The 24,951-nt window shown below is 49.7% G+C and overlaps 2 protein-coding genes across 3 annotated transcripts in view; both read left to right on the forward strand.

The window, feature by feature from the left end:
* Positions 1 to 10,286, forward strand: part of CSF3R (colony stimulating factor 3 receptor) — a 23,107-nt gene extending 12,821 nt beyond the window's left edge. For both annotated transcript variants that reach the window (XM_034754124.1, XM_034754123.1), the window contains exons 11-16: positions 307 to 408; positions 958 to 1,104; positions 2,195 to 2,335; positions 3,359 to 3,449; positions 4,037 to 4,118; positions 4,765 to 10,286. In XM_034754124.1, the coding sequence (XP_034610015.1) occupies positions 307 to 408; positions 958 to 1,104; positions 2,195 to 2,335; positions 3,359 to 3,449; positions 4,037 to 4,118; positions 4,765 to 5,298 (1,097 nt within the window). In that variant the 3' untranslated portion in view covers positions 5,299 to 10,286. The remainder of the gene's footprint in view (positions 1 to 306; positions 409 to 957; positions 1,105 to 2,194; positions 2,336 to 3,358; positions 3,450 to 4,036; positions 4,119 to 4,764) is intronic.
* Positions 10,287 to 10,915: 629 nt separating this feature from the next.
* Positions 10,916 to 24,399, forward strand: MRPS15 (mitochondrial ribosomal protein S15; the record flags this gene model as incomplete). The annotated part of the gene is given in 7 exon segments (XM_034754126.1): positions 10,916 to 11,102; positions 12,807 to 12,869; positions 13,404 to 13,479; positions 16,707 to 16,755; positions 18,537 to 18,621; positions 20,012 to 20,070; positions 24,208 to 24,399. Coding segments are annotated over 7 exon segments (648 nt in total), but the record flags the coding sequence as incomplete, so codon positions are not given.
* Positions 24,400 to 24,951: the final 552 nt, after the last annotated feature.

The following is a 24,951-nucleotide window of genomic DNA, read 5'->3' on the forward strand; positions in this document are numbered from 1 at the left end:
TCCACCGACCCCCCCATCTCTGCTCTGTATCCATCCTACGACCCCCCCCTTCCAGTTACTCTGTACATACCAAGGTTTGTTTTCATGCCTATAATGTCAATGCTGTGCCATTAAACCCCTTGGATGCTGCTTCATGTACCAGGTACATGACGGGAAGTAGACATTTGATGTGTCAGCTGACCCGCTGATTGACTGGAGATGCTGGCAGTGCAGAGGGCGCCCTCCCTGCTTCAGATGATTGAGTAAAGGGCTCTCAGTGCTTGTAGCCCTGCTGGTTTAATCACCTCCTCTTGTTTTCTCTTCCAGAAAATATTGAGCCTTTCCAGCTGTACAATATCTCCGTGTACCCCTTGTATGCGGACATGGTGGGGCTGCCCCTGCACACAGCAGCCTATTCAAAAGAGAAGGGTAAGTGTTACTATAGCAGCTCCCATCCTGAATGACCCCAAACTGCTTCACAAACTAGGTCCAGGCAGCATGACTGAAATGCAGCCACCTCTGGGGTGGAGGGTGGCAGCCCAACAGCACACATGAATGGGGGCGCTGAAAGTCCAGCCCAGGGCAGTGGGCCAAGCCCCTGCTCTTATGAAAAGTGTCTCCTGGCTCTGTGGAATTTGGCAGAACAGAGGGTTAACTGCAGAACGATCTTCTGCAAGAGATCACCATGCAAGAGCCACAAGACAACCAGAGTCCTTGGGTGAGGTGCTCAGCTGGGGCAAATCAGTGTAACCCCACTGACATACTGCACGAGGATCTGGCCCACTGCTCACAGGGCATTCAGTGGCAGAGGTGTGCGGGTCCTGGGCTCCCCAACCTCCAAGCAGTCAGATTTGTCACGAATACCTGCTCTTATCCAGGACTCTTTGCTCTCCGGCCCATATTGGGGAGCCTATAGGAACCTGCACTGCAGTGCCCTTGGCTGCTTTTTGTACCTTTCGTGTTCTTCTCCCACTTCAGCTCCATCACGTGCCCCTAAATTCCACCTCAAGAGCATCAGCAAGTCCCACGCCGAGCTCAGCTGGGACCCAGTCCCCATTGAGATGCAGAACGGCTTCATCACAAACTACACCATCTTCTGGGCCAGCACCGCCGACGATGAGCTCCGTAAGTCTTGCCTGCGTCACTGCCACCCTTGCATTGCACCTAAGACCTCGTCAATCTGCCCAATGCTTTGCAGCACCGTTTTTCCATGGGCTGGATGGATAGTAATCCAAGCGTGATCCCCCACACAACAACAAGGGTCGAGAGGGTTCAGAAAAGGATTAGAAAACCTGCTTCTAGTGACAGAGTCAAGGAGCTCCATCTATTTAGTTTAACAAAAGGAAGGCTATGGGGAACTTGATTGCAGTTTATAAATATCTACGTGGAAACAAGTATTTAATAACGAGCTCTTCAATCTAGCAGAGAAAGGTCTAAAAGAATCCAATGGCTGGAAGTTGATGCTAGACAAATTCAGACATGGAAATAAGGTGCACATTTTTAACAGTGAGTGTAATTAGCCATTAGAACAATTTACCAAGGGTCCTGGTGGATTCTCCATCACTGGCAAGTTTTAAATCAAGATAGGCTGTTTTTTTAACAGATCTTCCCTAGGAATTATTGTGGGACAGGTCTCTGGCCTGTCTTGTACAGGGGGTCAGACTAGATGATCACAATGGTCCCTCTGGCCTTGGAATCTATGAATCTGTGAATATCCCATTAGGTTCCTACCTGCATCCTATGGTGCTCAAATCCCTTTGCAAATCTGGCCGGAGAGGCTAAATGACCTACGCGTGGTCACATAAGCCATCGGTGGCAGAGCAGTGAATTGATCCCAACTCTCCTGAGTCCCAGGCTAGTGCCCATCCTTCCTCTAGGGGTGTAGGTGTGTGTATGTCGGGGGCTGTACTATAGGTCTGGGAAGTGTGTGGGGAGAGAGAGTTTAAGGGGGTGACGTTGTGGGATCAGCTTTTTATTTTCTCTTCTCCCTCATCACCGTCCCCTCCCCCCTTCCCTGTTGTTGTCCTGTCTTTTGTTGAGGAGGTGGGCGCTCGATTCCAGTCAGACCCACTCGTGCCGGTGACCACTGCCCCAGCGCAGGCTCTAGATTTAGCTCCTGGAGGTGATGCCAGGACTAGGAACGGGTCTGTAAGCGGTGTGAGTGCACGGCGGGATTGGGAGCTCAGGGTCACTAATAGCCATACCTGCTTCCTAGGTGCCGTTGTGAACACCTCCTTCACCACCTTCACCATCAGGGGCCTGCTGCCGTCGACGATGTACAAAGTGCACATAATGGCGTCCACAGCAGCCGGCAGCACCAACAGCACAACCCTGACGCTGGTGACCCTGGCGCTGGGTAAGGCCGTGGGCTTGGTCTGCTTGGGAACCCCACGGCGCTTGGGATGGGCCCAAAGCGGTGATCAGAGGCGCTATGTGGCCCAGGTGGCAGGTGGGGGAGGAGATAGCCCTGGACCCACACCCCTCATACGTGCACACACAAACACACACACACATGTGCACACAGACAGGCTTGTGCACACACACGCACACAACATGTACACATGAACTCTAGGGACAGCTGGATCCCAAGCTGCATGTGACTTGGCCCCTCCCTAGGTGGCAGGGGAGCACATGGGGGTTGCTGAGGCACTGGGACTAATTCCTGGGTCCACTCCAGCTGCTTAGCACAAAGCACCCCAGGATCATAAGAACATGAGAACAGCCAGATTGGGTCAGACCAAAGGCCCATCTAGTCCAGTATCCTGTCTTCCGACAGGGGCCAATGCCAGGTGCCCCAGAGGGAATGAACAGAGCAGGAAATCATCCTGTTATCCATCCCCTGTTGCCCATTCCCAGCATCTGGCAAACAGAGGCTACGGACACTATCCCTGCCCATCCTGACTAATAGGCATTGATGGACTGATCCTCCATGAACTTATCTAATACTTTTTTGAACCTTGTTATAGTCTTGGCCTTCACCACATCCTCTGGCAAGGAGTTCCACTGGTTGACTGTGCATTGTGTGAAAAAATACTTCCTTTTGTTTGTTTTAAACCTGCTGCCTATTTTCATTTGGTGACCCCTAGTTCTTCTGTTCTGAAAAGGAGTAAATAATACTTCCTGATTTACTTTCTCCACACCAGCCATGATTTTATAGACCTCTATCCTATCCCCCTTTAGTTGTCTCTTTTCCTAGCTGAAAAGTCCCCGTCTTATTCATCGCTCCTCATATGGCAGTCGTTCCATACCCCTAATTATTTTTGTTGCCCAACCCCCACCTACCTCGGGGGAATGCTCAGGTCACGCCATGCCACCTACCTCACTCCCTCATGCAAAGGGCTGAGTTTTTGGAATAACCCAGTTCCTGTCTCTTTTCCAGATGGGAAAGAAATCCAGTATCTCCTCCTGTTCTTTGGCTTCTTGTGTGTCTTGCTCGTATTATTCATCGTCTGCTTCCTGAAGAATCGGAGGTGAGTGCCCGGGGATCAGCAGCTCTCCATGGGCTTGGCAGCGCGTTATTAGCCACTTAGCCTTCCATGATGCAGCTGTGACCTGTGCTTCCCTTCTGTGCCACGCGCGGGCACCGATCTCTGTCCAGACAACGGAGGGGGCTGGAGTCACAGGGCTGGGCAGACATTTCCTCCCCCTTAGGCTTAGGGACACTCACATCTCACAAGTATGGGAGCTTTGTGCTTTTCACACCAGGCCAGATCCCCCGCTGGGGCGAATCAGTGGGTGTCTGAACAGAGGCAGGACCAGCAGGCTCAGACAGGTGCAGCAAAGGGCACTGAGCCAAACACATCCCTGGGGCAACTGCACTGCCTCCAGTTATTATTTATATTGTGATATGAAAGCCCCCAGAGGTCTCTGCCAGGGATCAGGACCCCCTGCTGCTGGGTGCTGCACAAACACAGCCCCAAGCCCTGGATTTCACCCTGCCAGCTGCGTCTCTGCCAATCCCCCCAAGAACCCAAGCCCTGACGGAGCGATCGGCCAGCAGCCCTGTCATTAAGCATCCCCCTGGCCTCTCATTGAGCTTCTGTTATGTGACCAACAGGGTGAAGAATCAGTTCTGGCCCAGCGTCCCGGACCCAGCTAACAGCAGCCTCGGCAAGTGGGTGCCAGCCGACCTACAGCAGGTAAGAAAGGGTCTGGCAGGTGCCAGTCCTCCCCCATCACTGCTGACTCCATAGCACAATATTGAGTCACCCCTCACCAGTTGAGCACCTGGCTGGGAGATGGTACCGTGCCCTGGTGAGAAGGCCAGACACCACAGTGATGGGCAGGGGTTAAGCACCAGAGTGGAACAGAAGAGAAACTACCCCTGCCCTCCTAGCAGCTGGGTCAGCAGCTGGCTTCATATCTGCCAGTAGGGCCTGGTAGCAGGCTCGGCCCTGGTGGGCAGTCAGAGATAGCAAACAGCTCAACTGGCAAAGCATGGGGCCTGATCCTGCAAAATGCCCAACACTGACTTACTCAGCGCCCTGCAGGATTAGGCCCCGCTTAGCGCCACTTCTGGGCCCTGCAGTGGGGCTGAGAACACAGAGCCTGGCAGGAGAGGGGCAGGACGAGGGCGGGGGGGCTTGCACAGCAGTTGGGCTGGGCAAGGCTGGGGTGAGCAGGTGCTGCAGAGAGTGTCCCCCCTCCATGGGGCTGAGAAGGGGCGATAGGGGAGAGGGTAGCCGTCAGGAGAGGGCTGTGCCCTGCAGCGGGGCTGGTGGGGCCGAAGCTACGCACCTCACCACTATCAGTCTGGCATTCCCTGAGCAAACGCCTGTTTCCTAGGAGACTCTCCAGACAACCAGTGCGAGGGAGCCTGGCCTGGTGACCATTTCTGACATCACAGTGCTCGAAAAAAGAGCCGAGAAGAAGGCACCGCTCTGGGGGAAGAAGGACCCTGTCCCAGCAACTGCTGGCAGCTTCCCGACCCTCCCCAAATCCTACATCCACCCCAGCAGCTCCGGCCTGCCAAGTGGCAGCAGAGCTCCGGGAGAGGCGAGGCCGGGCTCCTACGTCAACGGTGCTGGGGCCGTCCAGTACGCCAAGGTAGTTGCAGAAGGCTACAGGGGCCAGCAGCAGCACGTCCCATCTCCCCTCTACATCCGGTCCGACTCCACTCAGCCCCTGTTGAGCGAGTCGACGCCCAGCCCCAAGCCTTATGAGAACCTGTGGTTCCACGGGACCCCACAGGCAGGGCTGCACTGCCAGAGTTCCCAGGAGGATGAGACCTTCCTGGAGGGGCCGCTGATCGACTTCCCCCTGCTGCAGGGTCTGAAAATCGAGGGGGCCGAGGACCTGCATGACTTCCAGAGATTCTAGCGCCTTGCGGAGGCCAGGAGAATGGGCGGCTCAAACAGACATGCATCTCTCCTGGCCAGCCTCACCCCCCCGCCCCATACCCAAACCTCCATGGAATAGGCACCAAGCTGCTGTTTGCATTTGCACCACATACTCTCAAAGCATTGGCGTGACTTGAGCCTCGGGGAGGCAGAGGGCTGGCCGGCCGCCCAGGGATGGTGCATCCCACCGCCCTGCAGGAATATGGAGTCGGGCTCCCTGGCTGGCAGGGGCTGGAAGCTCACGACCAGATCCTGCTCAGGGCAGTGAGGAGCTGGGTGCTGTCTGCTCTGGACTTCAGTGAGGGCAGCGTGCTCTGCAGCCCACACAATCAGGCCCTGAGTGCCTTCCCCGAAAGCTCCTCTAGTCTCTTTCTCCCCAGGCCGGCGGGGCTGGGAATGCTGCAGAGAGCCCTATGGAGGGAGAGAGCATCCCAGGCAGCCCCGCTGGCCAGCGCTCAGGGCAGTGCTGACTTCCCAAAGGAGCTGCACCCATCTGCAGCTGAGGGAAGGTGGCTATGATGCAGAGAGGAAGGACGGGGGCATCCCTGAAAACAGAACATCAGCTGCGTGCAGGGCCCATGCAGAGGCTGCAGGCTCTGGAGTCCACATTTGCTCTGCAGCTGTCTCCTTTCTGCAGCTACTATCCCCAGTGCTGCCCTGGTAGGGAGGGAGCCCCGCAGACTTGGCTAAAGACTTTATAAAGCTCCCTATCGTCTAAGGAAATGTCAATGAACAGTCTTCTAAGCTCATTATCCTGCTCCCTGGGGTTCTCTGGCAAGGACCAAGCCACGGCTCTACATGGCCCTCACAGAGATGGGTAGCTGAGAAACTTCACTGCACTTTCGAAACCCCAAGTTAATGTTATGCTATTTATTTGCTTCTTTCCATGCTCACTTGTTCCCCTGAGTCAGCACAGCAAGAGATGTCTGCGGCCAGGGGATGGGTACTAAGCCGCTGAGCTGTTTACTGCTAGGCCACCAGTTCAAACCTAACCTAGGTCCGTAGTGACCACAAGTCGGGCCCTTGGCTGGGTCTCTAGGGGTTGGCGTGTGAAATGAACTGGGTGTCCAAGTGGGACCGTGTTACCAAAAGGGATAATGAACTCCCCGGTCAGCCTGCAAGGTGGGACCTCCAGCCAAGAGGTTGGGGTGCTGTGAGAAACGCGTGCCCGGAGGCTGCTCAGGCTGGGGGCCAGGATGATCCCACATTTAGAGGCTAGCCTAGGATGGGGTAGACCTGGGCTAGGTGCCCATCCTCACTCCTATGTGACCTAGGGCATGTCACAAAGGGTCTGTTTACTCTGGAGTGTAAACCCAGGGCTGTGGGACCTGGGCTTGTGGACTCGTTGGTTCCAAGCCTTCACTTGAGCATCTACACTGCATTGCAAACCTGGGTTTACAATTGCCGGCCCCAGGTCTCACAGCCGTGCTAACGGGTCCATACCGCACGACGCAGCCGTTCTGACTCGGAACTGGGGCTTGGCCTGCATCCATGCTGCCAAATGACAGGGCTTGGACCTGACTCTCAGCAGGACTTGGACTCTGACTCCCCCCAGCAGGACCCAGGTCCTGAGCGCTGGCTGACCCCCAAGTCAGACTGATTTGTGTGTGGATAGAAGGGGGACTTGGGCTCAAACCTGAGTCAGACCCCATGCTGCGTATGTAATGTAGACATACCCTTCGTCCCGCTAGGCCTTGGCTCCCCATCTGAAAGCACCATCCGGCCTCCCGGTGTGTCATTGGGATAAATGCCTACAGGATTGTGAGGTGCTCAAATACCACAGCATTACAGGGAGGCAGTACCGTAGATGGCAGGTAAATTAAGGCGTTGAGTCTCCTGGCCTACCAGCCCAGCACTGGAACCGCCACTAGCCTGTTTCCCTTTTGAATCGATTGGGCTGGCGTCGGAGCTGGAGCGCAGCGACTTTCCGACACTTCAGAAGGAGTCGGCTGGGCACTGGGAGCTGCGGGGTAAGCTGCACTGCCGCAAACCCACCCCCAGCTCACCCTGAGAAGCCCAGAGGATGAAATGCAGCTTCTTAAGGCTTGTTCAAAACTCCCCCAGTGTCGGGGTTTGGGCAGCGAGTAGAGTCGATCCTTCTTTACGCTGAGCCATTTTGCTCACCCTGACTGTCAGCTCAGGAAGTTATTGGTCTGCTCGCCTCACGGCAGCATTAGCAGCTGTCAAGCATTAATATAGCCAGTAGTGATCCCTGCTCACCCTGCGAGGCAATGGTTTCTCAAGCTGCACCTGACCTCCACTCATTAGCAGTAGGGTTATTTCCTTTAAGGATTTTGAATTGAGCCATTTGTTGGGTGTGCTGTGCCTCGGCATGTGTGCAGTTCTCTCGGTTGCTGTGAACATTGCACTGGATGGGACTGTTGGGTGGTGGACCGGGCTGCCAATAGCACTGTTGTTATGTGGCGGTGGGGACTGGAGATACTTCACAAGTAAAGTGTTGTACAGCCATGTAACCATTCCAAACCTGTATGTGTTGCCCCAGCAGCCGCCCCGACTCCGGCTCTGTTTGTAGTATACCATTCAGAGGGAAGGTTTCCCTTTATGGGGTTGTTTTTTATGTTACCTTGGTTTGTTTCCTTTGAACACGTCGTTGTAACGTTCTGAAATTCAGTGTTTGCCAGGTGTGTGTATTTGTTTCTGTGATGCTGCAATGGTTCTATCACCTCTTGCTCTCCTCTCACGGGCAGATTGGCAGCGGGTCGGGGGGTTCTGTTCCTTCCAGGGCTACTGCAGGAGTGATATATCGGCCCATCCTATCATTGGTGTTATTCGTCTCCAAGCCAGGCCTGATCTAGCTGCTGGAAAGGGCAGGGGGAGCACACAGTATGGACCTGATCTCCTGAGAGCCCCCAAACCCAGCTGAAGTCAGTGAGAGCTGAGGGTGCTCCGCACTTCTGGAAATCAGGCCCTAGGTGATGTTCAAAGTCCAGCGCTCCTGCAAAAGGCTGGTTTTCTGGAAGGGACACGAGAGGCAAGCCAGGCCCCGGCATGTTCACACTGTGCAGGCCAGCAGCAGTTCTGTGCTGGAGCAGGCAGATCACAGCTCAAAGTTCAAAGCACTTTATGTCATCTCTAAGAGTCTGAGAAGTGACATGACACCAAGGGTGAACAGGGCCTGTTAGCCACAGGTGCCTGACTTTAAAAATCATCATTATTAAGATACTTGCAAAGCAAGGGGAGAAAAGAGATTTGCTGGCTGGGCTCTCTATTTCTCTGCTCCACGTGCCATCAGTTACCCTGTGCAATGTGAGTGTGAAACACCATCAAATCAATTCACTCCCACTGTGCACTGGGGTAAATGGCTGCATAAGACACAGGGCAGCAGGAAATCAACCTTGTCTTTGCTTCTGTGAAACTCACATTAGGAAACCTGAACCCACCCCAAACCCACCTGGCTCAGCTTCCGTTATAGACGCCACTCTCCCAGCTTTGCATAACCCTGGGGCGTTTAAAACGTTTGGTGTTGAAACCAAGTGACACTCGCATTTCAGTGTGAACTTTGGCTGCTCTTCTCTAAGTTTTACTTTGAAAGTTTGGCGTTGTTCAGACCATGAGCCTCGAAGCAAAGTTGACAAGGGTGACACAGGGAGGGTGCGTGGAGCACCCAGGAGGACATGCAAGTGGTTGCCAGCCATGCTGAGGAGGTCTTCATCCTGCAAGAACAGGTGTAGTAATCGTCTGATAACTCCACTGCAGCTCGGAACCCTGAATTCTTGCCTGCTGCAAAGGCCACCACTTAGCCACGATGCAATCCTTATTTGATTGCCGAGGTTTACGTGCCATCCTATTCAAAGGCTTCCCCAGCTCACAGGCCCTGGGATGGGCCAGTTCCAATTCAAGCCAGCTCCACGCAGGAGTGCCGCCAGCTTTTCGGCCACCCTAGGTGGCGGAAGGTCCCGCCCCGAAATGCCGCCCCCCACAGAGGCAGCAGAAGGTCCCGCCGCCAAAATACCTCTGCGGTCGTCGCCCCCCTAATGGGTTGCACAGGCCCTGGCTCCACGGCGACTCAGCGTCCGTACAATCTGGTGGCTCTTCAGCAGCCCCCTGGGGAAATGAATGGGGGGAGGGTCTCACTTCCGTTCCCAGTGGCATTTCCCTCTTGTTGGCAGTCACAGTAGCAAGGCTGAGGACTGACTGGGGCAAGGAACCTGAACCTCCTGCTCGTCCTCAGAGGTGAACCCATCAGTGCACTGATGGAGTCTGAAAACACACTATGGAGGAATCTGCTGCTGCCCATCCCATCCCCATTTGGGCACCTCTCCTGCCAGGGGCTCTGCACAGAGTCTCCCATGGGCACTCCTCCCCTGCACATGTAACCCTGTTCATGCCCCTCGTTCCTTTGGGGCCCCTCCTGCCTCACTGTCAGGATGGCCTTTGAATGCAGCAGCCATGCCTGCCTGGCACCTTCACTGAACTCCCACAAACTAAATGTGATGGAGGAAAACAAACCCTTGTGACTAGAAGGCAAGAGGGAGTGACGTGCACTATTCTTTATAAATCCCACGTGTAGCTCAGTTTTCCTGCATGATGTTATCCTGCCTGACCGCACAGAGTTAAATCGAAGGGGAAACTGACAGGAAACAGAACAATGGCAAAGAACAGGTAGTCTCACAGAGAATGCCCAGGGTTCTGGGGGAAGACCCCGGCCTGGCTCTAACTAGTCTACTCATTCCCAGGCTTTGCCATGCACCAAAGGGGGTACTAAACCATAAAGATGTGGGCCAAGGAAAGAAGGGGGGTTGTCAGGGGCTGCCCAGAAGGTGTCAGGGAGTGCTGACGGGGATGCTAGGAGTCTGCTTCTCCCAGCCCAGAGCCAGAGTAAGTGGGCTGAATGGAACCTACCCAAACTTGCAAGGAAAGATAAATGTGTAGAGAAGGGAAAATACGTGCATAGACCTTTATGGTTTTTATCTTTTACTCTAGGTGCTTTGTACCTTTGGGTGAATAAATACTGCTTGGTTTTGAAGAAGCTGGTTTTGGGTCACTTTAATCAACTCTCTGGGCACAGCTCCACAGCTTACAGGTGCCAAACCCCGCTGGGCTGCTTGTGCTAGCACTATTGGGAAATGGACACGGCCAGAGAGCCGGGGGCAGAATGGCCACTGCCACATCCCCAGGTCACAGCACATCCCTTCGGTTGTCCCTGCCCCTACCAGGGTGAACTGGCACGCACACTGTGTGTGAGGTCACACCGCACACAGAACGCCATTCTGGCGAGCGCCCGCGGGCACGACCTCGCCTACACCACGCTGCTGGGAGTGGAGCAGCGTGTGACAGCAGACAACACCACGCCCGGAGAGGGGCAAACCAGGACACCCGGCCTGCCTCCCCCAGACACGGGCTACAGGCACCCACCCTGCGAGAAAGGGGCAGGCAGCCAGGCCCATCCCTGCGGGGTGCACTCGAGAGGGGCTGGCAGGCCCTGCTGCCCCGACACACCCCAGCAGGGCTCGGAGCCACGAGAGGACTGGGCCAGGCATGACCCTGCTAACCTGGGCAAAGCTGCCCCACCCTGAGCCCAGCCCAGCCCAGCCAGGCTAACGCCAGCCCAGCCTTCGATCGATGAGCTCGGCGATCGGTTGGCTGGGTCTGTCCCAAAATGGCGGCGCCCATGCCAGCCGGGCGCTAGGGCAGGGGAGATGCTGCTGCTGGGGCTCCGCGGGGCGCTGGGCTGGGCCCGGAGCTGCCGCCTGCCAGGCCCCGGCTGGAGCAGGGGGGTCAGCGGGGCCCTCCGCCTGCAGGAGCCGGGAGCCGGGCGCTCGGGTGAGGCGGCCTGCGGGGTTCGGGAGAGAGAGGCCCGCACGTGGCGGAGGGGCCCGGGGAGGGTCGGGGGGAGACCGGGGAGGAGGGGGCTGGAGGTTGTGGGGAGCTGGGGGGAAGGAAGAGGGGCGGGGAAGGAGGAGGAAGAGGAGGAGTGGGTAACTGAGGAGAGGAGGCGGGAGCTGGGGGAAGGGAGGGGGGTCGGGAGGAGGGTCAGGGAGCTGGGGGGAAGGGGGTGGGGAGGAAGAAGATGGGGGAAGGATGGGGAGCTGGGGGGAAGGAAGAGGGGGCAGGGAGCTGGGGGAAGGGATGGGGGGGTCAGGAGGAGGGGTGGGCAGCTGGAGGAAGGAAGGGGGTCAGGGAGCTGGGGGGAAGGAAAGGGGTTGGGAGGAGAAGCCGGGGGGAAGGGGATGGGGAGGAAGAAGAAGGGGGATGGGGGGAAGGGAGGGGGGTCAGGAGGAGGGGTGGGTAGCTGGAGGAAGTAAGGGGTTTAGGGGAGGAGGGTCAGGGAGCTGGGGGGAAGGAAGAGGGGTCGGGAGGAGGAGCAGGGAGATGGGGGGAAAGGGGTGGGGAGGAAGAAGATGGGGGAAGAGGGGGTAGCTGGGGGGAAGGAAGAGGAGGGGTGGGGAGCTCCGAGCTGGCGGGGGGAACTGCGGGAGTTAAAGGCCATGGCAGTAAGGGGAGGTTCGGCAGCAGTTGGCTGAGGACTGTGCGGAGTGGGGGGGTGCTGGTGGAGTTTTGGGATGTGAGGTGGTTGGGGGGAATGCTGTGCGGGCTCCCTGCCGGGACTAAGGTGATGGGGGAAGCGCAGAGTCCTGCAGCTGGGAGATTGGGCCCAAGGGTGGGTGCTGGTCCCTGGGGGGAGTCAGGGGTACTTGAGGCCCCAGGGCTGCGTGAATGCCGGATCCCAAGGTGCAGAGGATACTAGAGTGTTAACAGGTTGGGATAGGTGAGGACCTGTAAAGCCAGGAGCCTTCCATGCAGGGGGGAAATGCTGGGTCAATGGCTTCTTAGTTGGCTGCCAGGGATGCTTGATGCCCGGGCACTGTGGTATGCGTCCAAGCACGCGCACAAGCACCAGTATTGGTGCCACAGGCTTGGTTACCAGCTACTTCAGCCGATTCCTGCCTCAACCTCCGAGATAAGCTTCTGTGCCGATAGACCATTGCTGCTGGTCTCCTATTTGCCCCTTCTCTGTCCCGCCATGGAGCTTGAGCTGCTCCAGACCTCCTACAGACTACATTTTACGGGGTGTTGGTGACACACGTGACTAGGAAGTGACAGGTGCTGGTTAGTACAGCCAGAGTGTTACTGTGATCATCTGGGACAATTGCTTTAACAGCCTGGGGAGCTGCTGCACTGAGTTGTAGTGAGTAGAGGGTGAATTGCAGGTCCTGTAATGCTCAGTAATGGACAACGTCAGCAGGAGCCTGCTATTGAGAGCGCTCTCCTTCAGACGCCCTGCGTCTCTGGACATGCAGCATCCTTGGATTATGGTGCAATCAAACATCCGCTTAAAATATGTTCTCTAGTGCCTCTGACACAGACCTAGAGAGCTCACGCAGGAGCCCAGGCAGAGGGTGCTCTAAAGGCAATCTCCCAATACAAACTTATTTACGTTCTATTGAGTATATTCTTACCAACTCTCTCAGCATATAGAGAAAATGTATTTATGTGTCTAGTAAATCTTTGCTTTCTTCCATGAAGTTTATAGCCCGCTTGTTCAGACAGCCAGAGGTTATGCCAGGCCTGTCAAAAAGAGGAAGCAAGGTACGGTAGAGACTGGATTTCGAGCACATTTCACAATGTTTTATTCTTAATAACATTATCACCAATTTGCGGGGGGGGATTGCACCCTAAAAGTGTTATTAGACATTGGAGGGGGGGGGGGGGGGATTTGATCATTTAAATCATGCTCCAGAAATCCTAAAAACAATTTTCAGACAGCAAGCATGCTGGGTTGGTCAGAAACCTTAATTGGACTGTCATTTCTCGAATACACAGGGAATGCTCGCTGAAGTCAACAGGAGCATTTGCATTCATCTCAGTGGGTTTGGATCAGAACCTAAATCCAGAATACAGAAGCCAGGAAGTGGGATCATATCAACTCCCATCACCTGTCGTATCCACCCTCAAGTTCAATTCAAAACTGCTTTCTTGGTTTGCCCTTCACAATTGAAAGATCCATCCCCTCTTTTCTCTTGAATTATGTCCCTCTGATCCATTCCCCCTCCAAATTCTCTAGGGTGTGAGACAGCCCTGATTTGATATGCTGTTCCCCACATGTTGATCTTTTCTTTGTAGTGCTCCCCAGCCATCTGGATGACCTTCCTCCTACCATGCTGAAGAAAGATTATGCCAATGTCCCAATAATAGATAAGTATGTTCCAGAGGCAGGGGAAGGGGGGGATGCTTACTCACTTCAGAGATTTAATTATTAAAGACATCTAACCACAGAAAGCGGTAGCTGTAATACTGATAGCACTTACATAACAATGTACAGTCATTTATCTAGAGAGAACTGCAGACGTTTTGAAATAATGGGTAAGAGTCTGAAATTTGCAGAAGTGACCACTGGTTATAAGAACATCGGAACTTAAGAATAGCTATACTAGATCAGAGGGACTGTGGCCAGTCCAGAGGGAATGAACAGAACAGGGTGGTCCATCCCCTGTCGTCCAGCCCCAGCTTCTGGCCGTCAGATGTTTAGGGACACCCAGAGCGTAGCCAAGATGGTCAGGGGCACAACTCTAATAGCTATTGATAGACCTTTCTCCGTGAACTTATCTAGTTCTTTTTTTAACCCAGTTATACTTTTGGCCTTCACAACATCCCATGGCAACAAGTTACACAAGTTAACTGTGTGTTGTGCAAAGTACTTCCTTGTGTTTGTTTAAACTTGCTGCCTACTAATTTCATTGAATGACCCCTAGTTCTTGTGTTATGTGAAGAGGTAAATAGCTCTTCCTTAATCACTTTCTCCACACCACTCATGATTTTATAGATCTGTATCGTATCCCCCGTTACTTGTCTCTTTTCGAAGCTGAACAGTCCCAGTCTTTTTAATTGTTCCTCATACAGAAGCTGTTCCATACCCCTAATCTTTTTTGTTGCCTCTCTCTGCACTTTTTCCACTTCTAATATATATTTTCTGAGATGGGATGACCAGAACTGCACACCGTTTTCAAGGTGTGGGTATACCATGGATTTAGATAGTGGTATTATTATATTTTCTGTCTTATCTCTTTCCTAATGGTTCCTAGCATTCTGTTAGCTTTTTTGACTGTAACTGCACATTGAGTGGATGTTTTCAGAGAACTATCCAGGATGACTTCAAGATCTCTTTCTTGAGTGGTAACAGCTAATTTAGACCCCATCATTTTGTATATATAGTTGGTATTGTTTTCCACTGTGCATTACTTTGCAGTTATCAACATTTAATTTCATCTGTCATTTTGTTGCCCAGTCACTGAGTTCTGTGAGATCCCTTTGTAATTCTTGTATCGTCTGCAAACTTTGCTACCTCACTGTTTACCTCTTTTTCCAGATCATTTATGAATATGTTGAACAACACTGGTAGTAGTACAGACCCCTGGGGGACACCACTATTTACCTCTCTCCATTCTGAAAACTGACCATTTATTCCTACCCTTTGTTTCCTGTCTTTTAACCAGTTACTGATCCATGAGAGGATCTTCCCTTTTATCCCATGACTGCTTAGTTTGGTTAAGACCCTTTGGAGAGGGACCTCATCGGAGCCTTTCTGAAAGTCCAGGTACTGGACATTCACTGTATCCCCCTGGTCCACATGTTTACTGACACCCTTAAAGAATTCTTATAGATTGGTGAGGCATTTTCCCTTTACAAAAGCGGTGTTGACTCTTCCCCAACATATTGTGTTAGTCTACATGTCTGATCTTTCTGTCTTTTACTCTAGTTTCAACCAGTTTGCCTGATACTGAAGTTAGGCTTACTAGCATTACATTAGCTATCCTCCAGCTATCTGGTCCAGAGGCTGATTTAAGTGATAGGTTACATACCACAGTTAGTAGTTCTGCAGTTTCATATGTGAGAACACTTGGGTGAATATCATCTGGTCCTGATGACTTATTACTGTTTAATTTATCAATTTGTTCCAAAACCTCCTCTATTGACACCTCAGTCTTGGACAGTTCCTCAGATTTGTCACCTAAAAAGCATGCATCAGGTATGGGAATCTCCCTCACATCCTCTGCAGTGAAGAGCAATACAAAGAATTTATTTAGCTTCTCTGCAATGGCTTTGTCTGTCTTGAGTGCACCTCAAGGTCCAGTGGCTCCATTGGATGTTTGGCAGGCTTCCTGCTTCTGGTGTACTTCAAAATGTTTTGCTATTTTTGTCTTTTGCTAGTTGCTCTTCAAATTCTTTTTTGGCCTGCCTAATTATACTTTTACACTTGACTTGCCAGAGTTCATTCCTTTCTGTTTTCCGCGGTAGGATTTGACTTCCAATTTTTAAAGGATGTCTTTGTCTCTAACTGCCTCTTTTATGCTGTTGTTTAACTATCAGGGCATTTTTTTGGTCGTCTTAGTGTTTGTTTTTTATCTGGGGTACACGTTTAGTTTGATCCTCTAGCATGGTGTTTTTAAATAGTTTCCATGCAGCTTGCACACCTTTCACTCTTGTAGTCACAAGAAAAGTTCCTTTTAATTTCCACTTATCTAGCTTTTCCGTTTTGTGTAGTTCTCCTTTTTGAAGTTAAATGCTACTGTGGTGGGTTTCTTTGGTATTTTCCCCCCTACATGGATGTTAATTCAATTACATTATGGTCACTGTTACTGATTGGTTCAGCTACATTCACCTCTTGGAACAGATCCTGTGCTGCACTTAGGACTCAATCAAGAATTGCCTCTCTCCTTGTGGGTTCCAGGACTAGCTACTCCAAGGAGTCATTAATGATGTCTAGAAATTTTCTCTCTGCATCCTGTCCTTAGGGATACCTTACTTTCTGGGTGCCCAACTTGAGATGCCTTGGGGTCTGATTTTCAGAAATGCTGGGCACCCAGAGGAGGAACCTGTGGGTTCCTAATATTTCTAGAAATCAGGCCTTGAGGTGTCTCAAAATTAGTGGTCACTTCTGAAATTTGGGCCCAACTGCATGTGTGTGGCTGGACTCTCTTGCCCATGTGGAATCGCACAGACTCTGGGGGGATGCTGCACAGATATAGTTTGAAGGATCATGGCCTCTAATAGGAATCATTTTGTCTTTGAATGTTCTCGGAAAGCTAATCTTCAGCATTCAGATTGCACATCATGTAGGTTTTGGAAGTATCAGTACTTCATAGTGAATTGAAACATTTCAATCCTAGTATCCAATTAAAACAAAAAGCTACATACTGCCTCTACTCTTAGCAGTGATTTCTTTTAATGAATGCAAGAAATGGCCTGATTTCCTTATTACTTTTTATTGGTAGAAAGCCTAACCTACTCTATTTTAAAGCTCTTTGAAACATTTACAGAAATGCTAATCTGTTCTGAAAATCTAAATCAACCTTCAGAGTTAAAAACAAAATAAATACATTGCATTTTCTGCTTTGTTTTATCAATCAATCTCTGATCTCTCTGCAGGGTTGATGATGTAGTGAAAAGGCTATTGTCTCTGGAAATGGCCAGCCAGGTTAGTGTCTTTCTGCTTGTGTAAACGCTGAAACTTTGGGTGGCAATGTCTCTGTGAGATCTGTCTATATGCTCAAAATTATTTCATAATTTACTACTTCTGGTTTGTTAGTTTTGCCAAGTGACTTCAAACCTGGTAGTTAATAACTCACCCTGATCTGTTGGTAATTAACTCAAAACACACCTGAAATTCACCAAAAAATTCTCATTTATACTAGTAAAAAATAATAGCACATACATGTATTTTACATATATTAAAAGAAGTGAGAAAATGCTAGAAGAATCACAGAAAGAACCATAGGGCTGTTGAGTGCCAGCAAATGATATCGGCTTATTCTAGAAAATGATACACTGTCAAAATTCATTTAAAACGTGGTTTCATTACTATTTTTCAAGTGCCCCAAAATGCAGGCACATCAAAGACAAGAGAAGGCCCTCATCCCATGGAGCTGCTTAGTATCTACATTCAGAAATGTACAACCAGAATAGGACACATGCAGATAACGTGGAGTTCTCCAACTGCACTGAGAGAGACCGGGCCCAGTTCCTGGTCCTTCATCATGCAGGCAGGAGCTGGGAGCGCTTTGGTGTGATCATGGTCAATCCTGCAAACTGTTAAATGTCTAAGTGCTGCTCAAATATTAATACCAGGGAAGCGTTTAGTACAGGGGTTCTCAAACTGGGGGTCGGGACCCCTCATGGGGTCCCGAGCTGTCAGTCTCCACCCCAAACCCCGCTTTGCCTCCAGCATTTATAATGGTGTTAAATATATACAAAAGTGTTTTTAGTGTATAAGGGGGGTCGCACTCAGAGGATTGCTATGTGAAAGGGGTCACCAGTTCAAAAGTCTGAGAACCCCTGGTTTAGTATTACTACCCTTGTGAGGTGGCAAAATACATTAACTTGTGGTTAGACTTGGAGGAATTTAATTCTTTTTATATAATTTTATGCATAATATCAATGTTTATTTTTAAGCATTTTTGTATTTAATTTTTCATAGTTGCAGGAAATTATGGGGGGGTCAGACCATAATTATTTAACGACTAGACGTTGAGATTCAAAAAGTTAAAGCTTTATAACCTTTAAAACGCACATTGTCATCATCACATGTCAAAATATACAAAGTAAATATCCTTAAATCAAACTCTAATAAGTTCTCATGCAGCATTTTTCTTATCTTGCCTATTTGTAAATGTTGACAGTTATCGATGGAAATATTTCTTCATCAGTTTGTGTGTGTGAATGTACAGTGATACCAATCTTTACCGACTTTTACCAATAAAAGTCTAATCCTTTCAAGCCTAGGCTGGTGTTGCTTAATAGCAAATCTCTTCAGCTAGTTAGAGAGAAACTGCCAAGGTTCTGAAGGGGAGACGTGCATTCCAGCAGGGCTGGATGACTCTCTGAGCATGTCAGCTAAAGGGCACAAAGGCGTTTGAGTGTGAGCAGGCACCTTTCTTTCCACATCTGTGTGTGTCTTAAGAAAGGGGGTTCCTTGACTTCAGGCCTAAAAATAGTCTTTCTAGTGCTTACAGCTGAGAACTTCCTGAATTCTTCCTTGCTGTACTCTGACACTCAGTGGCTGCCTTTCCCTACACTCTTTGCTGGCTGAAGAAGCTCATGCATTGAGCAAAGCCATTCATAAAATACTTGGCTTTTCCGCACACTTCCTCTGGGCGTGTTGGGTTGGTGTCAGTGCTTTGAGGCAGTGGGGTGTCTTGCATCTAGAATAATCCCCAAATAACAAAGCTGAGGGCCTTGGTTTCTGTCTGTTGCCCACAGAGGGAGAAAGTGAAGATAAAGACGCAGCAGTTGATAGAGAAGGTTAGGAGGACTCCCAGTGACACCGGTTCCTTCGAGGTACAAGGTAAGTCCAAGAGCCAGAGGGAAATCCTCAATGGAGCGCATCTCTTTGCTTTAATCCAGCTGTTTCCCCTATCATTTTACCAAGGCTCCTGTGAGAACTACAAGAGCCACCTTTGTGGGAACACTGGGAAGATGTTTCACCTGCAGTAGGGCACTGGGGGGACCCTCAGGGTCTGGGAGTGTGACAGATGTAACATGCTTATCCACTGGCAAAGGGAGCGGTTTGAATTTTTCTAATGAGTGCCTGTGGCTGCTGCATAGAGAGACGTTCTGGTAGCTCTGTACTTCAGAGACCTGGGATGGAGGATTCCTCTGCAGCTGTTGATGTTGCTGCAATACTTTTCCAGTAATATGCTTCTTCTGTTTTTTCCTCCACTGTTTCTGCAACTGTGATGTCCCATGCCCATCAGAATGAAGCAATACTCTGGGGAGGGCGTGCATGACAGGAATTGTGGCTTTTGAAAGGTCACTGTTGCGTTTAGAAATAAAACTCCTTTCTGTACACATACCAATTGTTTAATGAAACCCCAAAGGATGGGTGCAGAGGCAGGGGTCAGGCTGCTGCATGATCATTCATTTGACAGGGTGTAGCCTGAATACTTCCAAACACGCGACCCTGTGTTAAAGCTCCACACTGAATCTGGCACCCATTGTCCCCTCTTTCCCCATCTGGAAAAAAGAGATTTGCCTCGCCAAGCTTAGTCAAAGTGCTAGAAAGTTCACAGTATCCTCCTCCTTCCTTCCAATGCTTTCCATTACAAATGTCTGCTAGGAGCCTTTCCAGTTACAATGCGGAAGTGCCGCACACCCCAAAGGCAATGTGTGGGTTAACCAATTCCAAGCATCCACATCACACAAACCACTGCAGCTGGCAGTTTCAGCACGAAGGCTGAATTGGCAAAGGAAACTGAACTTCTCACCTCGAGAGGCAATCCCTACAGGCCATGTCTGATGTATATTGGTAGGGGGCAGTGGGTACGCGACCGATTTGAATATAGCCCTGTATTGTTAAACAGACTGGGCTTCTTCCTAGTCCTCTGAGATTGACACCAAGTGGAGCAGAGTGACTATAAAACCGTCAGCAGTTAAGCAGGACAGCAGGCATTTCAGCTGTAAAGGCAGGCTCTCGATTGTTGTTAAAATAATCTTAATACATAATACACAATTTCAAAATAATTTTAAACTGATGTTTAGGTTTTGGGTGTTTAATTTTGAAGATTTGTTTTGCCTTTTTTTTTTTTTTTTTTTTTAGAAATTCTGTACAAATGCCCAAAGTTCTTTGCAAATCTGATACCCAAAATGTATCCACTGTAGTGTGTCAGAAGCCTGAGAAAACATCCGTGTCCGAGAACGCATTGCTGCTTTTATGCAATCTCTTGTTTCTTTTATAGCTGCTATTTTAACTGCCAAGATTCAAACTCACCAGGAGCACCTGCAGAAGCACCCCAAGGTAATTCTCATTAGATATGTAATCTACAAATTTGAGACCAGCCAGAAGGTCTTGTACTTTGGTTCAGACTTAGAGGCTTTGAATTGTGAGAAAGATCCTAATTCAGTTTTTAAAATTCATAGATTCATAGATTATAGGACTGGAAGGGACCTCGAGAGGTCATCGAGTCCAGTCCCCTGCCCGCATGGCAGGACCAAATACTGTCTAGACCATCCCTGATAGACATTTATCTAACCTACTCTTAAATATCTCCAGAGACGGAGATTCCACAACCTCCCTAGGCAATTTGTTCCAGTGTTTAACCACCCTGACAGTTAGGAACTTTTTCCTAATGTCCAACCTAGACCTCCCTTGCTGCAGTTTAAACCCATTGTTTCTGGTTCTATCCTTAGAGGCTAAGGTGAACAAGTTCTCTCCCTCCTCCTTATGACACCCTTTTAGATACCTGAAAACTGCTATCATGTCCCCTCTCAATCTTCTCTTTTCCAAACTAAACAAACCCAGTTCTTTCAGCCTTCCTTCATAGGTCATGTTCTCAAGACCTTTAATCATTCTTGTTGCTCTTCTTTGGACCCTTTCTAATTTCTCCACATCTTTTTTAAAATGCGGCGCCCAGAACTGGACACAATACTCCAGCTGAGGCCTAACCAGAGCAGAGTAGAGCGGAAGAATGACTTCTCGTGTCTTGCTCACAACACACCTGTTAATGCATCCCAGAATCATGTTTGCTTTTTTTGCAACAGCATCACACTGTTGACTCATATTTAGCTTGTGGTCCACTATAACCCCTAGATCCCTTTCTGCCGTACTCCTTCCTAGACAGTCTTTTCCCATTCTGTATGTGTGAAATTGATTTTTCCTTCCTAAGTGGAGCACTTTGCATTTGTCTTTGTTAAACTTCATCCTGTTTAACTCAGACCATTTCTCCAATTTGTCCAGATCATTTTGAATTATGACCCTGTCCTCCAAAGTAGTTGCGATCCCTCCCAGTTTGGTATCATCCGCAAACTTAATAAGCGTACTTTCTATGCCAATATCTAAGTCATTGATGAAGATATTGAACAGAGCCGGTCCCAAAACAGACCCCTGCGGTACCCCACTCGTTACGCCTTTCCAGCAGGATTGGGAACCATTAATAACAACTCTCTGAGTACGGTTATCCAGCCAGTTATGCACCCACCTTATAGTAGCCCCATCTAAATTGTATTTGCCTAGTTTATCGATAAGAATATCATGCGAGACCGTATCAAATGCCTTACTAAAGTCTAGGTATACCACATCCACCGCTTCACCCTTATCCACAAGGCTCGTTATCCTATCAAAGAAAGCTATCAGATTGGTTTGACATGATTTGTTCTTCACAAATCCATGCTGGCTGTTCCCTATCACCTTACCACCTTCCAAGTGTTTGCAGATGATTTCCTTAATTACTTGCTCCATTATCTTCCCTGGCACAGAAGTTAAACTAACTGGTCTGTAGTTACCTGGGTTGTTTTTATTTCCCTTTTTATAGATGGGCACTATATTTGCCCTTTTCCAGTCTTCTGGAATCTCTCCCGTCTCCCATGACTTTCCAAAGATAATAGCTAGAGGCTCAGATACCTCCTCTATTAGCTCCTTGAGTATTCTAGGATGCATTTCATCAGGCCCAGGTGACTTGCAGGCATCTAACTTTTCTAAGTGATTTTTAACTTGTTCTTTTTTTATTTTATCCGCTAAACCTACCCCCTTCCCATTAGTATTCACTATGTTAGGCATTCCTTCAGACTTCTCGGTGAAGACCAAAACAAAGAAGTCATTAAGCATCTCTGCCATTTCCAAGTTTCCTGTTACTGTTTCTCCCTCTTCACTAAGCAGTGGGCCTACCCTGTCTTTGGTCTTCCTCTTGCTTCTAATGTATTGATAAAAAGTCTTCTTGTTTCCTTTTATTCCCGTAGCTAGTTTGAGTTCATTTTGTGCCTTTGCCTTTCTAATCTTGCCCCTGCATTCCTGTGTTGTTTGCCTATATTCATCCTTTGTAATCTGTCCTAGTTTCCATTTTTTATATGACTCCTTTTTATTTTTTAGATCGTGCAAGATCTCGTGGTTAAGCCAAGGTGGTCTTTTGCCACATTTTCTATCTTTCCTAACCAGCGGAATAGCTTGCTTTTGGGCCCTTAATAGTGTCCCTTTGAAAAACTGCCAACTCTCCTCAGTTGTTTTTCCCCTCAGTCTTGATTCCCATGGGACCTTACCTATCAGCTCTCTGAGCTTCCCAAAATCTGCCTTCCTGAAATCCATTGTCTCTATTTTGCTGTTCTCCCTTCTACCCTTTCTTAGAATTGCAAACTCTATGATTTCATGATCACTTTCACCCAGGCTGCCTTCTACTTTCAAATTCTCAACGAGTTCCTCCCTATTTGTTAAAATCAAGTCTAGAACAGCTTCCCCCCAGTAGCTTTTTCAACCTTCTGAAATAAAAAGTTGTCTCCAATGCAGTCCAGGAATTTGTTGGATAGTCTGTGCCCCGCTGTGTTATTTTCCCAACATATATCCGGATAGTTGAAGTCCCCCATCACCACCAAATCTTGGGCTTTGGATGATTTTGTTAGTTGCTTGAAAAAAGCCTCTTCCACCTGGTTAGGTGGCCTGTAGTAGACTCCTAGCATGACATCTCCCTTGTTTTTTGCCCCTTTAAGCCTAACCCAGAGAATCTCAACACTTCCGTCTCCTATGTCCATCTCTACCTCAGTCCAAGTGTGTACATTTTTAATATATAAGGCAACACCTCCTCCCTTTTTCCCCTGTCTATCCTTCCTGAGCAAGCTGTACCCATCCACACCAACATTCCAATCATGTGTATTATCCCACCAAGTTTCAGTGATGCCAACAATGTCATAGTTGTATTTATTTATTAGCACTTCCAGTTCTTCCTGCTTATTCCCCATACTTCTCGCATTTGTATATAGGCATCTAAGATACTGGTTTGATCTTTCCTCCCAGTTTTGTCCTGACTCTCCTTTCTCTCTGCCAATATAGCCCACACTCCCTCTTGTTTCCGACCCATCTCCCCGGTCTCCATGTTCCCCACTTACCTGTGGGCTTTGCTCACCTGTCCCCGTCGAACCTAGTTTAAATGTCTGTATCTCCTCCCTTCTAAAGCAGTGAGGTCACTGGTAGCGTTTGAAGCTGGAGGATACTGTAGGCAATAGTTCGTTGCTTTGAGTTTTGGTGCACCTGACTGGAGAATCTGTGGATCACAGTTACATTTTCAAAGATTGAAATTTGTCCAAATATGTTCCTGGAGCAGGAAGCCACTGACTAGGTGCATTTGAATCAACAGCTAAACTAAATCATGCTGCTAGTGCAGATAGGCTTTTCCTGTGTTTGTTATTTAACATTTTATATTTATGTATGTCAGCTAGAAACCCATTTCCTTCTGGCGTAAGTTAGGTTGACTTAATTTTGTAGCGTAGACATGGTCTGAGAAGATAAGGGCTGTTATCCTGGACTGGGGTCCAACTAGTCCAATATCCAGCCTGTAGCAGCAGTTGTACCTTATGTTTCAGCGGAAAACAGAAACACTTGACATGTCCTTGGCTGAGAGTGTGCAAGAGTTGTGCATATAGTGTGGGGAGGGGGTTGCTTCTGACCCCTGCAGGAAGTTCTTCTGCCCTGAAGCCAGAGATTCCCCCTAATAACATGGTTGAATTATCCAACCTCCTTTGCAAAGGACGAACCAATGGACCCTGCCGGGTCAAACTGGTCCCAAATGCTTCTGTAGGATTTGTGGAACAATCCATGTAAATGGAAGCAGAGGTTTTAGCCAGCGAGACTTCCCCTGCAGTCTTTGGCACCTGGCCATTGTAGTTTATGCTAGTGCTGAGGAAGGTGTAAAAGGCAGTAAAAGGGAATACACACATTGAAACTAACCTTCTAGCAGAAAAATTGTAAATCGAATGCAAAATGCCATTCGACTTTTCAAATTTTCGTATAAAAATCTGAGGTGCCGGTTATATCATTTCAAGAAAACGGTTCTTAAAATATTACTCTGAACCTGACTGGGTCCCCGTTCATAATAACCCGGGCTGCTGAGAACTGCGTATCGGGAAGGAATTGCAGTCTGACTGCAGCTCCGGAATGTGAAATCCTCTCCAGGACAAAAGTAACCGGCGCCGCATGCTGATGGCCATGGATTGCCGGAAGAAACTGCTCAAGTACCTGCGTCGCACCCGCTATGAGACTTTTGAGCAGACGTGCAAACAGCTGGGCATCCAGTACACGTTACCGCCACCCTATTGCAGGCGAATGACCCGGCGATGGGCTGCTAAGAAGGCTTTCTGCCTCAAGGTATGAAGCGGAACTAGCAAGCCCAGCTCCGCAGAGTGTCCGGGGGAGCAGGCTGGGGACTTGTTTGCACAGCTGGAGCAGACTTTCCTGCTAAGGGGCACAGTGGTTTGGATCACTGGGCTGAGGTGTGGGAGGAGGGGAGGTTGTGGCTCTCTCCTGGGTTTAGGGTTGGAAGTTTGAGGGTCGCTCTGGGATATGATCCGAGTTTGGACAACTCAGACCTTTCACTAATTTTCATTCATTTTTCAAACAGCTCCATAGAAGGTGAGTTAGGAGCTGGATGTGCTGGAGCAGGGGCGGGCAAACTTTTTGGCCTGAGGACTGCGTGGCCCAGCCCCCACCCCCTATCCGACCTCCCCTCTCTCCTCTTCCCCCTCCTCCCCCCCCGTTCCCTGTCCCCTGACTGCCCCCAACCACCCTATCCAACTAGGGTTACCATATTTCAGCAAGCGAAAAAGAGGACGGGAGGAGCCCCGCCCCCGTCCTGCCCTAGCCCCGCCCCTGCCCCTCCCCCTGCTCCTTGTCCCCTGACTGCCCCCTCCTGGGACCCCT

This window comes from Trachemys scripta, chromosome 20, assembly GCF_013100865.1.
Source record: "Trachemys scripta elegans isolate TJP31775 chromosome 20, CAS_Tse_1.0, whole genome shotgun sequence".
In the NCBI taxonomy this organism is placed as follows: Eukaryota; Metazoa; Chordata; order Testudines; family Emydidae; genus Trachemys; species Trachemys scripta.